The 19,086-nt window shown below is 43.8% G+C and overlaps 1 protein-coding gene across 4 annotated transcripts in view; it reads left to right on the forward strand.

Annotated features, from left to right (window-relative positions):
• ERGIC3 (ERGIC and golgi 3) overlaps positions 1-19,086 on the forward strand; it is a 124,351-nt gene that overhangs the window by 32,411 nt on the left and 72,854 nt on the right. Inside the window, exons 5-10 of one of the 4 annotated variants that reach the window (XM_068130911.2) lie at positions 2,469-2,562; positions 2,709-2,874; positions 3,985-4,042; positions 5,292-5,306; positions 5,411-5,442; positions 5,742-5,838. In XM_068130911.2, coding sequence (XP_067987012.1) covers positions 2,469-2,562; positions 2,709-2,874; positions 3,985-4,042; positions 5,292-5,306; positions 5,411-5,442; positions 5,742-5,838 — 462 coding nt within the window. The remainder of the gene's footprint in view (positions 1-2,468; positions 2,563-2,708; positions 2,875-3,984; positions 4,043-5,291; positions 5,307-5,410; positions 5,443-5,741; positions 5,839-19,086) is intronic. The other 3 variants (XM_068130912.2, XM_078786814.1, XM_078786815.1) reach the window with 3 other exon arrangements.

Raw genomic sequence — 19,086 nt, forward strand, 5'->3', positions numbered from 1 at the left:
ACAAACAAGCAGACAGACAAACAAATAAATGGACTCAAATGCAATACCCTCTTCTCTGGCGAGGGTAATAAAACTTATGATAATAGCATAATATTAATATTGTTACAGATCAATATTGCCCCTCTCCAAAGGGTTTTGTGACCTGCGATATTTCTCCCCCCCCTCTGTCCCCCCCACACTCGAGACACCCTCACAAAAGAAAATTTTATTATAGGGAATTTAGCCTTGTGAGGCATGGTCTGATCCTTTCAATGACCGTTTCTAACATATTGTTACATTTGTGGGGGGTAGGTGTTACCTTAGTTCAGGTAGAATTGAATAGGTAGTGTGCTCCGACTGTCGTGAAGAAGAGGAAACCCTGATGTATCATAAGTAGTGATCCGGTAGACGGTATGTCGTGGAAGAGCATATCTTCGTTCCCATCACGAGGGGTGGGATATGTTAATTAGCTAAGGATTAATGGTAAATCCCCTGTATGTAATGGCTTCTGTTATTTTTCCTCTGTTCCTTATGACACATGCAGCACCCACACCTAGCCAGGAAATCACGCATTAACCACACTAAATAATAAGCTACCGGAAAAACCAGGACATTGAGCACTATCGCTGATAACACCGACTTGGTGAGCACACAGGCACAGGCAGGGCCATAAGGCCACGCCCCGAAGGCAGTGATTGGTCCGGGAAAGATTGGCGCAAAGACTGCTAAGATGGGACTATGGGATTGGTGGAGCAGGCACTGATGACGTCAGAGCCCCGAGTAGAATAAAACGCTCTGGCTGAAATTTTGTCCTCTTCTTGCTGCTTGATTTCCACGCTTATTCTTTGTTTCTCGAGTCCTGGCTTTGACGACGACCGGTCGTGTCCCGACATCACTCTTCTTCATCTTCTCGTGGCTGGCTCTGATCTTCTGGCTTTGGCGGTGAAAAGTCACGAGTTGATATCTCGCTCTACTTTGGGAGTTCATGGCGAGTGGTCGGAGTTCATAGTGCTCTTGCGCTGGGAGATGTGGGTGCTGGTGTGGAACAGACGAGACGGCGAGTGGACGAGCAGTCTCGGCATCTGGAAGAGCAAGCTGCGCGCCAAAGTCGTTCCCGCGCACAGACTTCACGCCAGCGAGCATATTTTCGTGCGCAAGGATGCGGGGCCCGGGACGATTCCTGACGAGGCTCAAGAGCCGATTTGAGCTCAGTGCCACACAAACACGTGTTTATTTTCAGTTATTTTTCCCATTGTCTGTATTAAGGTCTGTGTGGTGTCGTTCCAATTAGGAATTTAGTTTTATCGTGCATTCTTAGTGACCAGCATTTTCTTCAATAAAGCCGGTATTTTTGTACATTTTAATTCCGTGTCGTTTGAGTTGATTAATTATCCAGGTGCGAAGAAGTCAGGTGGAAGCCATCCAGGTAAGTTTGTCATCCCCCTTTCCCTCGCGTGTGAAGAATACTGTCACATTGAATTGAACGCCTCGGAGTTAAAGCTCGTTTGGTCATCTGTGTTGCCCTGCGGTGTTCACTACAGCGTAGTCACACGACAATATTATAGTCTCAAGCACGGTACGATCCGAAGTTAAAACGATCCTGTGCCCCAGTAGTGACTTGTTGTGTGGTGAGGCGAGCTCAGTGAGCCAATCTATGCTGGTTTTCTCAATCAGACAGTCTGACAAGCAGCCAGTCTTGTGATGAAACCAACGTTAAAAACAGGAACTATTTATTCTTCACGGCTCCTCCGAAAAATAATCATCGTGTTATTCGGGGATGTTGCCATCTGAGCACATCACTCAGGATGTTAAGATCCCGATTCAAATCACATATGCTGTGTAGATGTATCCATTGCCTTCTAATAGGCGAGACATGCAAGAAAAGTTACGCTGATGTTTCCCAATGACCTTTTCCTTTGCAAATACAACATTTCAATTGCAAATACAACAACCTCCATGACCCCATGGGCTATTGCATAAAATACATGTGAAAAAAAGCAGATACTGTACAAGGAAAAGCCATTGTGCGCATCATGCTGGACATATCCCAATAAAATTGACCTATGGTTTAAGCTTAGCAATGTGTGGTCATGGCGCTGATGCCAGACCTCAGCCTGGCCACTTGGCTAATAGTGAGTCATTTTTCAGGAGTAACAGAGGAATTACTGAGTATAGTATAAAGAATCTGCCGCTTCACTTCATCCCTGCAATATTATCGAGTAATCTCTTGCAGCTTGATCCTTTTGTGAGTCGTAGAGAACCATCACATCGCCAGCCATCACATCGACAGTCAATGACTCTGCCTAGTTGGGTTACTCATTCCAAGACCCCAAAACTTTTGATTTTGTGTGTAAATGCAAAATAACTGTCAAAATTAAGCATTCATCCATTTTTATTCACTTTTAACTGATGGAGTTGAATTCCATTTTGTCCAAAAATGTCAAAGAACTGAACTATGTTTATTTTTCACACACTTTTCATTCCTATAGCAGAACTTGGGAAGTCTGAAGAGCTGATAGATGTGAAGAAGCTCAGCCAAGATCGCTGTGAAAGTTGTTACGGAGCAAAAACAGAGGATCTCGAGTACGACATTGTCCTTGTTTGACAGTCTGTTGTCATTTTAAGAAGGGTTCTCTCAATGGAATGTAATAGAAAAGCCATCTGCTCGACTTATTTGCTCATTTAGTTTGGCTTGTGCGCACACCTACACTTCTGCTTTGTGCTCCTAGGTGTTGCAACAGCTGTGAGGACGTGCGAGAGGCGTACAGACGGAAAGGTTGGGCCTTTAAAACCCCTGAGCTGATTGAGCAATGCAAGCGGGAGGGTTTCACACAGAAGGTCCATGAGCAGAAGGGCGAAGGCTGCCAAGTCTATGGATTCCTGGAAGTCAATAAGGTCACCTTACGTTTCTCAACCATCCCGCCTGAAAATTGCAAAAATTATACTTGATCCGCGGGGTTGCCTAAGAGTACACGGGATAGAATTTGTATAACAACAGAGTTGGTAAACATGTTTGTTTTTTTCATTTTTACTTTGATTGACACAGTGGTAGCATTTCAGGATTCCATCATACAAAAATGGAGGTGTACGATGTCTGTTTATTTTGTCAGTTTGAAACCTATTTGCAATGTGGAAAAGTGGAACGCTGTCGGTGCGAAATGATTTTGGTTACCGATGCATAGTACGCGTTAAGAACAACATGCATGACTGCGCATTGAAATTGGTTTCCATGGCAGAACATTGCGGTGAGGACGCACCGTGTGGACGTGAATGGGATTTTGTTTGTGGCACGGCGGGTTTTCAAAATGTTTTTCATTTAGTGGTGTTAAGACACTGAGCAGGGTCCAGGAATGCGTTAATCACTCTGCCATTGCTTTTGCTCGGTTCTCTTACCCAACCGATGGTGGCTGTGTTGCAAGGTATGAGATAAGGTGTTTAATGTTATGAAACACTTTTTCCAATTGCATAAGCACTCCGCTGGCCTCTTTTTCAGGGCATTTTGGGTGAAACGCGCTCGCGTTATTTCTTGACCCAGTATGTTTTGCAAGTTAGATGTGCAATGTTGTGCTCGAGAATAGTGGGGTGTATTTACGACGGTTTTCCTACAACCGTTGGGGTTAAATTAAACGACCGTTTGTTGAGTCATTGATTTATTTATTTATTTTGTTTGCATCATATAAGACAGGTTTTAATGCACTTTAACCTGAGATTCCATTAACTGAATCGACCTTGCTACCCCTTTGATGCCCGACCAATCCTCGATAAACCTAAATACATCTACCACCCTCAGGCACCTCCCCACATGTTTTTTGTTGTTTTAACCACTCTTGCAATGTATTGATTGGTTAGTTGTGACTATTTGTAATTCCATTCAAATGCATTTATGTTTATTTGGACCCTGGACCCTTCTGGTAAACCAAACCATTCTTTCAACTTGTGGTTTAGGGGTGATTGTACCTGTTGCGCTTTCGTCTCTTCTTCTTTTGTTTCTTTTCCTCGGCACAGGTTGCAGGAAATTTTCACTTTGCTCCTGGAAAAAGTTTTCAGCAAGCTCACATCCACGGTGGGTTTGGCCCTCTTTGTAGCAACTTTATGAGAAATGTGGACTTTTATTTGGTCAAGTTGGGTAAATGATTATGTAATGGTCTCTCGGGAAAGGTAGTGGCAGGAGAAACAGTAGATAGATTTAAACTGGAATTTGATAGGTACATGGAGGCATTGGGGATATAAGGGTACGTAGATATTGGCAGGACTGGAAGGTGACTTAGGGATTGACAGGTGGTGGTGTGCACATGTAGTCATCGTGACGTCTGTGAAGAGGGTTTAATCAATAACTAAGTGAAGGTGGTGTCGTTGTTTGCTCATTTTTCATCCTACAATCCTCTTTACCCCCACCCCAAAACACCCTGTAGCTGATGTCCCTATGACTGCCCCATCCTTCTCCCCAACCCATCCTCCTTTGTGAAGTTAAATAGATAAACTGATAGATTGAATCCGTAGCATGGATAAAGCACAGGCATGTTGGGCCAATGACCCCACATCCTATATTTCATTGTAAAGCAATTTTGCAAACATTGCATAAACACTAAAAAAAACCCCCCAAAAAACGCAACTGCAATGTAGAAGAAGAACTATATTTTTGATTGTCACAATCTACTTGATTGATTACTTCTTCCACCAAAGGTGGACGTAGGTTATGTTTTCACCTCTGTCTGTCTGTTTGTCTGTCTGTCTGTCTCTTTGTCTGTCTGTCTGTCTCTGTCAGTGAGCATGATATCTCAAAAGGTTGAAGACAGATTCAGCCGAAACTTGGTGGACAGGTTGTGTGTGTGACAAGGACAAATTCATTCAATTTTGGAGAAGATCTGAATCCAGAAATGAGAATATTTTTTAAATTTTCACTTGATTTTTAACCATTGAGTGATCGGGTGATCGGGTCAAAAACAATATATATCATGATATTTCAAAAAGTTGTGGACAGATTATGACAAAACTAGGTGGACGAGTTGGTCAGGTGACAAGAACAAGCCGATTAGATTTTGGTTCAAGTCCGGATGCAGGTCCGGCCTATCGGTGGAATACAAAACGTAAACTGTTGAGCCTGGTGGATGTATGTGCTCTACCGAGTGCTGTTCTGGTTGATTTTGTAGTGCTATTCCAAAGTTTTTGTTGTTTTATTTTGTTCAATTTTATCATTTTCTAACTCTCTCGTACATTCAGATTGCATTGCAGAGTCTCTGCTGTTTCGCTGTTTGCCACCGAATGCTTGAGATTGCATTGTAACATTTTGTTTTCCCCCTTGACCCCGACAGTGCACGCCATTGAATGTGAGTACAAATACATTCAATTGTCACCAAATCACCTGCATCAACTTTGCTTGTACTAACTTCTGTTTCTAAAATTTACCTGACTGGAAAATCTATTCGTGCAGTGCAAGACTTCAACCCTTTTGGTTCTGAGAAGGTACGAGTTGTTTAATTTTATTATTTCTGCTTTCCACCATTTTGCTGTCTCTAATTCTGCGTCGTTCCTGCACTCCACAAACATCGATGGCTCTTCCTTCATTGCTTTTTCCACGATGTTTAGACTGCCTCGCTTACCGATATAGTCGACCTGTTTAACAATTGCCCTGATGGTGCGTGAGCAGTGTAAGAAACCAAGTGTAAAATTCTGGATGTAATCCATTAAATCTGTTAATGGTGTAAAAGCAGATTGTTAGAAACGGTTCCGCATCGCTCACGTGATCTCTTCCTTTTTAACAGTTCAACCTGACACATTATATTAACCACCTGTCGTTTGGACAAGAGTACCCTGGGATAAAGAACCCCCTCGATGGCACAAAGGCTGTGGCACATGAAGGTTGGTCAATCTACAATAAGTCAGATCACTTTCACTTTTAAGACTTGATGTGAAAATATGGGCACAAGGTTTGGGAAATAAAAATACCCCAACTTCCCTGTTTCACCCTCATGAAGATGTGTGTGGTTGGAAACTGGGATTGATTTAGTACTGTATTTAGTTTTCGATTTAAATTTTTTTTTTACACACACACACACACACACACACACACACACACACACACACACACACACACACACACACACACACACACACACACACACACACACACACACACACACACACACACACACGACAGCATTGATAATTGAGGTGTCAGTACATTGCGATTTTGGCAGAAACAACACAGAAATCAAGAAAATTACCAAATACCAATACTACAAATACAACAGGCATTTTAAGGCCATTTTCCCTGCTAGAGCGGGGGTTAGCCTTGCGGGCGCCATGGCAATCTTCTCCATTTTGTCCTATTTTCTACATCTCCCCTTGTTAACCCCCTTGACTGCATTTCTTCTTCCAACACCTTTAGCCAAGTCTTTCTCGGTCTTCCCCGTCCTCTACTTCCTTCTACATTCAATTCCATTATTTTCTCAACCAGTCAATTTCATCCTTCCTCAACACATGACCAAACAATCTCAACCTGTTTCTCTTCACAGCATCCATCACAGGCTCTGTTCCCATCATCTTTCGCAAATTCATCATTTGTCTTCCATTCTCTCAACGATACTTCGCACATCCACCGAACCATTCGCATTTCCACCCTTTCCAGCCTTCGTTGCTGCTCTACGTTCATTACCCATGTCTCACTCCCATAAATCATAACACTTCTCACACATGCAGCATACACCTTTCCCTTCAGCTTCAACGACACTCCCCTCCTCGTCAGCCCGCCACTCAGTTCCCAAAATTTCTTCCATGCACATCTCACTCAAGCAACCTTTGCTGAGTCTGATCCACCTTCTCCATTCAGCATGTCTCCTAGGTAGCAAAATGTTTTCACACCTTCCAGCTTCACACCGTCTCCAAGATCCAACTCAACATTTCCTCCATCTGCAGCTCCCTCTGTGCACAACTTACACTTGAATGTAGCTGCCACACTGGTTAATGACCCTCTCAGACCACTACATTTTTGATGAACCCATTCAGCACACATTGTACATTGAATGGAGTTCACTCCTACACCATTCCTGCACACAGCACACGGCTACTTCCCAGTTCTTTCCACCTCACCACATGCTTTACCACTTGCCATCACCTTTGTCTTTCCGATATTCACCTTCAGACCTTTTGCCTCCATACATTCCTTCCACTTGTTCATCTTCTCCTTCAGCCCATCCATACTCTCCCCAATCAACACAAGATCATCTGCATACAACAACTCCCACAGTAAACCCTCCTTTACGTTCTGAGCCAGCACCTCCATCACAGCTACAAATAGTAGTGGACTTTGTACCGACCCCTGATGCACTCCCACCTTCACCTCAAAATCACCACTGTTCTCGTTCTTCGTCCTTACAGCTGTGCGCGCTCTCTCGTACATTGCCATCACCACTCTGATCAACCATTCCTCCACTCCTAACCTCCTCAATGCCCATGTCACTACTTCACGTGGAACTCTATTGAATGCTTTCTCCAGATCAACCAACCCAAGAAACAACTTCTTCCTCTTCTCCATGTACTTCTCCTGCAACTGTCTCACAATAAAAAGCACGTCTGTCGTTCCTCTTCCTGGCATAAATCCAAACTGCATTTCGTCGATCTTCACTTTCTTCCTTATCCTCTTTTCCAACATAGCCCCAAGGTGGTCCTTTCCAATACCTTCATTCCATGCTCTAATAAATTTATCGCTCTATACGAGCTACATTCCAGAGGGTCACCTTTCCCCTTGTATAGAGGGACGAGGGTACTCAGTTCCCAATCTACTGGAATGCGGCCTTCTTTCACCACAATATATATATTTTTTCTTGTATCCAGAATCGAGGCTCGTGAAAGAGCTAACATTGATCACACAAACAAATCAGACAAACAAAGTATATAAAAAGCGGAGCGGTAGACAAGATGGGGAGGGAAGGGGAAGCACACAAACACAACATTTGAGAGCAGTGACATCGGGAGATCTGTGGGAGGGAGGGAGCTTCGGGGGAGGAGGCGTGGGAAGGGGGTGGGGGTGGGAGAAGTATAAAACACAAGGACACCAAGGACTTCCTGGAAAGAAGTTAGTATTTCAAAAAAATTGGATTTGGGGTGAAAATAGCGGGGGTAGAAAAGATCAAGGTTTTGGATGGGGGAAGATAAGAGATGGTGGTGAACAGCTGTTTTAAAGACCTGGAGGGAGGAGTGGGATTGAAGAGAGTGAGGGAGTTTCTTCCAGAGGTGGAAGAAAAGAGGAATGAAGGAGTGAAGGTGAGCAGAGAGTCTTGATTTTGGCAGTTTAACCATAAGAGGGTTGCAGGCAGATCTTGTGCGACCTGTAGGAATATTTGGGGGACAGAGCCCAGAGAGAGCTGGGGGAGCAAGGCCAGAGAGGAGTCGGTAGAAGACGGAAAGACCACCAATCTGCCTGCGGTTGAGTAAGTGAAAGACCCTCGGAGATAGCTTCATCGTGGGAGATTCCAATGATTCTGAACGCTTTGGTTTCAACAGCGTGGAGATGAGCTAGGTGTGAGGCAGGAGCACCAGCCCAGAGGGTAGATTACAGATCTCTGTCATTCTCTTCACACCCCAACTTCCCGCTGCCTTCAACATATCTCCCACAAATCCTGTCGGCCCTCCCGATTTTCTACTCTTCATTGCTTTTATCACTTCCTCAACTTCCTTCTCAGTTATCTTCTCTGCTGGTCCTAAAACTGGGTTACTCTCTATGTTGCCATCCCATTCATTCTATGCATTCAACAGCATTTCCATATATCTCTTCCATCTTTCTTTAATTCCAACTGGGTCCACAACGATTTGTCCCACTTCATCCTTCAAGCAACTCATCCCCATCACATCGCACCTCTCTTTCACTATCTGCTTTGCAATCCTGAATACCGCTCTCTGACTCTCTTCCGAATCCAAGCGTTCTCCGAACCTTTTCCTCTATGCCTCCGTCGCCTTTGCTACCTCTTTCTTTGCAGCCTTCTTGGCTGCCTTATAACTTTCATGCTCTGCCTCTTCTGCCCCCATACCCTTCGCCTTCTGCCACTCCTTGAACTTCTTCCTCTTCTTGTCAATCCTCTTTCCAACTTCATCATCCCACCACCATGTTTCCGAGTGCCTCGGTGGTCCTTTTGTCCATCCACATACCTCACCAACTGCTCCCAACAGACTATCTTTCATTGACATCCAACCACTTTCAAGCTCAACCACATCATCCTCTACCATACTAAGCCTCTCTTTTAATGCCTCCCTCACTGTCACCTCTTTCAACCTCCACACCTTCATTCTCGGTTGGTGCTTCACCCGCCGAGCTCTCCTCACACCTTTCACCCTTATGTCGCAGACAACCAAGTGGTCCTGTGAAACAGCCTCCTCCCTCGGGATCACCTTTGTGTCCCTGAGGTGCCCCCTATCTCGCCTATGCACCATCAGGTAGTCAACGGTTGTCGTCGACCCACCTGACGTGTATGTAACAAGCTTATTATCCGCTTTCTGGAACTGAGTATTACAAATCAACAAACCAGCTCCATCAGCAAACTCCAAAATCCTTTCACCTTCTTCATTTCTCACACCATATCAGTAACCCCCATGAACTCCCTCAAAACCGTATGTACCCCTTCCCTCACATCCATTTCGGTCTCCTCCTACCACAACAACTTCCTCATCTTTCACGTTTTCCATCAGCTTCTCTATCGCACACCAGAACTTGTCCTTCTCTTCATTGCTCCGACCGACCTGCGGAGCATATCCTGAGATGATGTTCACCAAGAGCTTACCTATCATAATTTTCACCATCATCAACCTTTCACTCACTCTAGTCACACTCACCACACTGTCTACAAACTCCTTAGAAAACAGGACACCAACACCATGCACGCCTTCCGGGCACCCTTGCCACTCAAACTTGTATTTCTGTCCCTGCCTACCCTTCACCATTCTCACACCACTTCCCTTCCCTCTCATCTCCTGCACACAACATATGTCCACTCTTCTTCTGACCAATACTTCCACCACTTCTCCTGATCTCCCTGTCATTGTCCCTACATTCCATTTCCCCAACCTCAGAAACTGATCTCACCGTGGGGCATCAGACGTTTCATCGTCATAAATGGAGTGATTTCCACACTTGCTTCGATCGGGTTCCCCACCTTGATTTTTGACGAGAGGGGGTGAGGACCCCCACTGGGTACTTTGGGCTGTACCCTGCCCTTATGTAATTGTCATGGTTCCCTTTTTTGAGGCAATGTTTTATGGCCGGATGCCCTTCCTGACGCCAACCCTTTAATCGCCTCTACGACACGCAGGGATATGGTGTACCTATTCTAAACCGGGCTACACACCGGGAACCAAGACCACAAATATGGAATGAAAAAAATATCCTGGAAGCTGAAGAGCACCAAAATTGTACCAGTGATAATTGAAGCTCCAGGAATGATAAAGAAGAACCTTCTGGAGATCTTTAAAAACATTCCTGGGATTATTACGACAACCAAACTACAGTTGCAAGCTGTCCGGGAGTCCGGGGTTCGGTGACGATCTTGAAAAAGAGCCCTTGGAACAAATCTTCACAAACTGGTCCATGAATCATGATCCATTACTGAAACGGAGGTGGGTATTTCCGATTTCGAGACCTGGGAGGACTCGGTTCCCTTCTGAAACCCGATTATGGAGATAACAAGCAACGATGCACAAACGGCACATTTGTGTTTTAGGCTCATGGAGGACCTTGCATATGGACATAAGGATACATCAGTGTGCTTTTGTAAGCCTGGTGTTGGCTTAGTGGTTAAGGTGGCTGGCTTAAGATCTCAGGGCCTTGAGTTTGAGCCTCTGTCGTGTCGTTGAAATAAATACAGGTGGGTTGACTCAGCCTGTCATCCTTCATAGGTAGACAAAATTAGTACCAGCTTACTCGTAGCGGGGACACTTCATCAGCGACATAGCTACGCTTCCAGAAAATGATTCAACCAGCAGCCACTAGATGCACACGAAACAACAAGTGTGCTTTTAGATGAGTTACACAAACATTCGTAGACAATAAACAAATTATCACAATACATGGGAATCTGAGAACTCTGCAGCATGTGTTCAGGTGGGAACTTCAAACAAGTCAAGATGAATTTGATTAGATTGGGAAAGTGAGGGGAGGATTAAATTGGGAAATGATGAAACGGAACATTTTATAACATGTAATTTATCAACAAAAGGTTCTCTTTTTGTTTATTTAATTTTTTTTAAACAGCAATTGACATGTATGTTCAAAATAGTGGGATTTAACTGCCCTCCATCGCCACCACTCATCTTTGCTTCTTCCGAGTATTTCACTTACATTCTCTTCCATCCATCCTTTTGTTCCAAGACATACCCTTTTATTTGCACCCCCTTCTTTGCTTTCTCAATTTTTATGGCGTAGCCCATAGGGCAATGCCATCTAGAACAGTATTTGTCTGTCCATATGTCCCCACAAACGTCCACCAATCAGAGCTGAGGATCTGGTGACATGACAGGGGGACACGTATAGTAGCCATTACAGTTGCATATTTTACTAAATGGAAATATGATAACCTTCTGTGGAACGTTTTGGGATCCCAACAGGTGTCATAAGATAGGTAGGAGGTTTCAGAAATTCCTCAATACAATTATGAATTTGAAGTGGGATCGACATGGATCCTGGTCCCAAATCCAGAAATGAACAAATGATGACGGTTCGCTGGTTTGATATCTCAATATAATCATGATTTAACAGAATATTTTGATATATTAATAGCGTCGTATTAATTTGTGATTGGAATGATGAATGATGCTGTTTGGAATGAAAATATGGAGAACGTGCTGTCCATGCCTAACGTTCGACTGAAGGTGGCACAGGAATGTGGAATTTATTGGTTCATCGTTTGCCATTCGCCGTTTTTTTACCGAAGACATTCATCAACCGGCTGTCCATGCCTGAAGTCAAAAAACATTAATACTTACATTATTTACATACAAATAATGCAAGGCAGGTTGTTTTTTGGCCCATAAATGAATCTGTGCAGGAGAATTTGCCTACGGATGACAGGTTGGCAGTATTACACAGCATTCCCATTGTTATCAAAATCCCCCAAAGATCTGAGATGCTTTATTCGATATCACAAAAGCTGTATTGTGTCATGGAATGTCAATTACACCATGTGCGTGTTTCCGCACCAAGGTGTAAAGATCGTTTTGTAGGCACTCATTTCCATTCACACTTGCAGGTGGCTCAACAACCAGCAAGCTCGCCACAGGCATCGGCTTTCTTACATGTGGGTGGGGGTAGTTGTATCACATATTTTCAACAGGTTAAAAAAATCCAGCATGATTTCATGACTACTAAAAGATTGGGCATGGTAAAAAAATACCCACCCCCTCTCATCCTGGAGAGAGCCCCTCTCCATCACCACATTCCCATAAAATATTGCCATGACGTTCCCAGGTCTGAGAAGCTTCCGCAAAGTTATTATGCTCATCTCTACGTCAAACGTTTTCTGAGTTTATCTCATGCAGGAACAGATACACGGATGGATAGACAGGCGCGCACACGTCTTATAAGGAGTAGAGATGGTAGTGAAGACGTAAATGGTCGTGGCTTGTGGGTGCTGATCACCTGCTAATTTTCCCATGGGTGCTCGAGGCCCAGAGCACCCACAGAGTTGACGCCCTTGGAGCTCTCCAAGCCGGTGGCGTTTTACTCAGCCTTGGCATCCTGAACCCTGCTTTGATGTGGCTGTTGCCACAATAAGCCACGTATCTCGGTGTGTTTGCAAAACCCACTGAGCAGAGCTTCTAGTATATTCCTGTAGATCATCATCACTCGCTTTGTAGACTTCCTTGTCCTCAAATACAGAATATCACATGCATGCAGGACGGAGCGAAAATGCTGGTTTGGCAGCCTGAAGGAAGTGGGCAGTAGGCCTTGGTGTTTTGGGCCTATCTAGAAACCTACGAACAGAAGGTGCTGGTTTTTCTTCGTCGAGACGTTCACAATTGACCAACATTTTGATGTACGTGGTGATTGCTTCTTATCACTTATGCACTGTGTGACTATGCATTCTTTTCAACATTCTGTTCAGTTATCAAAGTTGCTCAATCATGAAAACATTTAATGCAAATAAATACATTTGGTGGAGAAATAAAAAGTAAGTTTAATCAGACTTCTGTCTCAGAGGCTTTACCGAGCAGCTTTATTTGGCAATTTCATCGCTCGCTTTTGTTGAAGTGTTATAAGTATAGTCTTTTTTATTTATATATTTAAAAAAACATTACCCAGTCAGAGAATCATTGTTCAAAGAAGGAGGTTTTAATAAGAAATTTTAAAATCACATATCATAGTTTGTTATTCACCCTTGGAACAATATTAACATTTACGATGCTTTGAAACTTTTTTTAAAATTCACTTGCACAACTACAACCGTACTACTACTATAATGGCTGCAATTACTCCCACTTTTGTGTGGGTTTGGTCAGACAACATTTTAGGCCCATGTGTTTCATTCAACGACCAGTCAAACCTGACATTCTATTGGAGCTGATTTCTGCCGCAATTTTTAATTTGTTCATGGTGCCGGAGATAACTTGAAAAAGTTAAAAGACAAGCTGCGATCTTAACATCCGTCAATAACCAACGTTTGCAGATGGGCCTTCTGTCTAAACGTGCTTCCGATGCATCACCCTGCATGCAAAACACAAGGTTGACAGTTTATAGCTGGGCTGAAGTTCCGACTGAGACGGACTGAAATTCACATCCTATATCCACCCATAGGATAAACCGCTGGTATATTATTTATGCTGAATAATACAGATCTGGAAGTACACAATATTGGTCTTACAATAATAAACCCAACTGCAGATGTAATCTGATATCTGTGTATAACACCTCCTGCTGCACAAACATTCACAATGTTTAAATTTGAATTCAATGTTCCGATTACATTTGCTCCTGCGTTCTGTGCACGTATGAGTATGTCGTCACGTCACTGTTTCACGTTTCATTTCCGAAGCGGCACACCAACCGATCGGTCACCGCATATGGGAGGATTTCTGGTGTGCTCGAGCTATACAAGGTGCCCCATTGTTTTAGCGTTTTATATTGAGGAAACCTGTTTAGTTTCTTTCTTTCTTTTTTCTTTTTCTAAAGTGAAAGAAGAAAATTTGGAGGATACAGTATTTTGGTGAAATATTAAAGTAGTCGATTTTTTTTGTCCATCTGTCCATCCCTCTGGTGGGATGTCGTTACAGCATTTCTTATGGGACGTCATTATGGTGTTACGTGTAGCGCTAGGCTAGGCCTCTATATGGATGTGCACGTCATCCTGGCGTCCAGCACTCAATTCGTCCCGTCGTTTCGCTGATGGTAGTTGAATACCATAACCCATATAACTGACTCTATCTGACGTCCATAGTGCTAGTCTATGGCTTTGTGGCATTGTATATTGTTCATGACTGAGTGAGGAGTGGTGTGTTATTTCAGAAACCATTTCTGATAACTGCTAACAAGCCGTAACTAATTATCCGACGTTTCTAAATAATATTGTCACGTGACTACCCTTGGCGAGGGTAGCACTGAAGGCCAAGCGAGCTTTAACTCCGAAGCGTTCAGTTCAAAAATATAGCGGATAATATGCGTGGGGAAGCAAGAGGGAGGGGGGGGGGGGGGGGGGGCGCTTACCTTCACGGATCCCACTGGCAGTCCTCACACTTGCAATAAAAAACCACCTTTAGAGGCCATTTTTCCCCGCAAAGCGGGGGTTGGCCTTTTTCGGGAACCGTGGTTGTTGTTGTTTTTCGGTCCCCTATTTGAAGCAATGTTTTACGGCCGGATGCCCTTCCTGACGCCAACCCTTTTTGCCGCCTTTAATGACAAACAGGGAATTACCAGTGAACTGGTACTCAATTAGCCGACCTCGGAAGGATGACAGGCTGAGTCAACCCCCCTGGCGTTAATTCAGCGATCGACTGGGATTCGAACCCAGGATCCTTGGATCCTAAGCCGGCACCCTAGCCGCTAGCCCAACACTTGCAATAAATAAACGAAAACGGATTTTAAATGTCCAAAAATAACAGGTTTATTTAATTAAATGCCAGTACAAAGAAAATGCGTGATAAACTAAGTTCCTAAATTGGGACGTCCCCACAACACTCGAAAACAGATGAAGGATAAAAATAATGATGTATAAATAAAAGGTGTAATTTTATGCACTCGACTCAACTGGATTGGTGCGTCCCACCAGGAACCCCCAAAGACCGTCCGAGGCCTTGGCGTCGTTGCGCACGAAACGCGCTCGTTGGCGCGAAGCAGGCCTCACTGGGCGTCTTGCTCACCCCTGGCCTCGTCACGCTGCAGCAAGCAGCGCTCGTCCACGCATCGTTCCTGCCTGGAAAACTGCAGCTCTCCGTCTGCGGCTCTTCCACCTCCTCTGACCACCAGCCAAGTCTCGGACGAAGCCTCCCCGTGCAGAGAGCAAGCACAACCGTCCACTTTGACATCCAGAATGAGAAGGGCAAATGTCAGCCACTCAAACTATTTTACACGCCCCTCTCTGACGTCATCGGATGTGCTTCGCCAATCAGCGAGTTGCTCCCTACCAGTCCTTCCCGTCAATCAAAAACCCTGCCCAATCAAGGCTCTTCTGGGCATGGCCCCACGGACCCGCCTGCTTCGATGTTGCTATCCAAGTTGGTGTTCTCAGCCATGGCGCTCTGTCCTGCTTCCGGTAGGCTTTTTAATTAGTGCCATTAAATGCGCGATTCTAGCTCGACGTGTGGTGTATTGTCAAAAGGAACAAAGGAATAAATTACAGAGGTATCGACAAACAAGGGATAATTTACCCATAATCCCTGTGCTCGTTGACATACCCCACTCCTCGTAATGGGGACGAAGATACATCTTCATCCGAACACACGGTCGACCGGATCCCTACTTATTACAGGGTGATTCTTCTTCCACACGACAATCGGAGCACACTAATCTATCCAAATTTACCTGTTTTTAAGGTAATCACTGCCTACCCCCTACAAACATAACAATATCGTTATCGTAATCGACATATAATATTGGGAAAGTACGTTGTATTTATGTTTCATCCACTCCTCTGAGAGGATTTGACAGAGGACGTTGAAACTTTTCGGGATTACTTACTCAGGACACACTGGAAGCGTATTTCCTAAAGTGTTGTTTGATTCCATCAGGTTTTGAAAAAGAAAGTGTTTTCACCCATATTGGCATTTTTTCTTTAACCTTCCATTAATGTGGCGAGGAATCTCAAACCCGTTTTGCATGTTACTAACCATGTCCAAAGCCATGCTGCACTAACGCAGGGTGAAGAGGGAGAGTGGAGTGCAATTGGAATTTTCCGAGCTATATAACCATGATGTATTACAAATACACATAAGCTGGACTGCCGCATGACTCTACCAGGGTTCGGTTTTTGCTTCGTGTGCACAACCTGGGTTATTTTTTATTTTCGTGAGTGATCGAGGCAGCGGTCTGTTGCCTATACACCGTCCAAATGATGGTATGCATCAGAAGAATGTGTTGTACAATTGCAACAAGATTGCCTTGAGATATATAAACAAATTGCTTTTAGAATCCTGGCCAAAAATATTGCACTTTTTTCAAATGACACAATTTTCTCTAAAAATACGTTGAAATTGACAAAAGTATTTGGTCTCCACAATTCTTTATTTCACTGTTAATATTACAGAACCTTTGTTTTTGAATCAGCACTATTTATGTCCTTTTAAATCAGAAAATAAAAAGAAATGGCATTGACAAAATTATTGGACAAAATAACTGCAGTCAAGTGCTTTCTATAGCCATGAATGAGCTTCTTACACCTATCCTCTGGCAGTTTGGCCCACTCTTCTTTTGAAAACTGCTCCAGTTCTCCCAGATTTGAAGGGTGCCTTCTCCCAACTGCTGTTTTCAGATCTCCCCACAGGTGTTCTTTGGGATTTAGATCTGCACTCGTTGCTCGCCACTTCAGAACAGTCCAGCATTTTGTCTTGAACCATTCCTGGGTGCTTTTTGAAGTGCGTTTGAGGTCATTGTCCTGCTGTGAGACCCATGTGAGACCTTCGACGGAGACCCAGCTTTCTGACACTGGGTTGTACATTGTGCTCCAAAATGCCTTGGTAATCTCATGATTTCATGATGCCATGCACACATTCAAAGCAACCCCAAAACATCACTGAACCTCCTCCATGTTTGACTGCAGGGAAGCTGTTCTTTTCTTTGAAGGCTTCATTTTGTTTTCTGTAAACATAGAGATGATGTGCTTTACCAAAAAGCTCTAATTTTGTCGCATCTGTCCACAGGACATTCTCCCAGCTGGATTTTGGCTTGTTCAGGTGTGTTTTGGCAAACTCCAGTTGGGATTTCTTATGTCTCTCTCTCTCTCTCAGCAGTGGGGTCCTCCTACGTCTCCTACATTGAGTTGGCGACGGATGGTGCGAGTTGAAACTGTCGTACCTTGGGTCTGAAGGTCAGCTTGAATCTGTTTGGCAGTTGATAGAGGTGCTTTCTCCACCATTCAAACAATCCTTCGCTGCAATATTCAATCAAGTGTTCTTTTACGGCCACGTCCGGGGAGGTTGGCTACAGTGCCATGGCCATTAAACTTCCTGATAACATTGCATACTGTGGACACAGGAACATCAAGGTCTCTGGAGATGGACTTGTAGCCTTGAGATTGTCCATGCTTTGCTACAATCTTGTGTCTGACCTACCCAGACAATTCTCTGGGTTTCTTTATTTTCTCCATGCTCATTGCGGTACACATAGTGACACAAAACAGCAGAATGACTCCTTATCTCCATTCAAACTGGTTGAGTGAGTGATTTTTATATTGCAGGCACCTGCAACTTTGCACATGTGAGTTCAATGTCAAAGTGAAGGAGAATCACCTGCTTGAAATCTAATTATTTCTAACAACTTCTAAAAGGCGCCAATAATATTGTCCGGGTCATTTTAGGATTTCTGTGTGGAATAAGCTAACATTTCATACTTTTTTCAACTTTTGTTGTTTTGTTCCACTGCAAACCAAAGAAATACATATGTGGATACCAAAATATTTTTTATTTCAACAACTTTCTGGAAGAAATGGTAGATTATTTGAAAAAAGTGCAAGGGTGCCAATATTTTGGCCACGACTGTATATAATGGAGCTATGGCATATGTGGATATGTACAGGTTGTGAACAAAAAATGGAAACATCTGGGTAAATGAGGGACACCAAGCAATGGCTTCCACACAGGTGCGGTGCGGTCCATGTGTTAATTGAGTTTATTGATATTCTCATGCAACAATGGTGCCGCATCCCACCTGAAGAATTCCAGAAGCTGGTGGACACTATGCCATGGATCATACATGCCGTACTGGCCGCACGTACTGGCTGAGTGACCTGTTAATTGACATTACAATGGTGTTTCCATTTTTTTTTGTCCACTACCTGTATTTATGTGATGGAAATAACGCCTTCTGGTGATGTGTGTGTGAAAAAAAATGGTGTCCCAGAAGAATGTAGTACTTTGTGGATATAACACTACTTTAAATTGCCCGTCGAAATTGGATCAACATGATATTAATAATCAAAAGGATAATAACATTGACCGCCCTGGCGTCTCCCATAGGGAGTGGGTGCTTCTAGTTATAATAATCTATATATAATGGAGCAAGTGTATGTATGTATGTATGTATGTATGTATATATTGTTACAGACGCGGTTGTGGATGTTGGTTTACCGAGCGGTTTGGTATGACCGCGCCTGCACGTTTACCCGATTATACTCGAACGTTGACTAGTCGCGCTACGCTAAATCAATTGAGGAAAAGGACACAACGGCTGGGTTAAAATGACACGACACCAAGGGTTCAGTTCTCAAGACCTCCGGAGGAGGTTATATTAGGGCGGAAGGTCAGATTACAGGAATGAGAGGGACAGCATAGAAAGATAGGCACTTAGACACACTTATCTTATTCCCTGACAGACGACAGATAAACAGGACAAAAACTGACTCACACGGGGATTGATGGCAAGGAAAGGCAGAATCGATGGCTCCAGGTGCACCTGGGCTCAGGGCAGGATCGACCCGG

The sequence above is a fragment of the Myxine glutinosa genome, chromosome 11 (assembly GCF_964187855.1).
Source record: "Myxine glutinosa chromosome 11, kmMyxGlut1.1, whole genome shotgun sequence".
NCBI lineage: Eukaryota > Metazoa > Chordata > Myxini > Myxiniformes > Myxinidae > Myxine > Myxine glutinosa.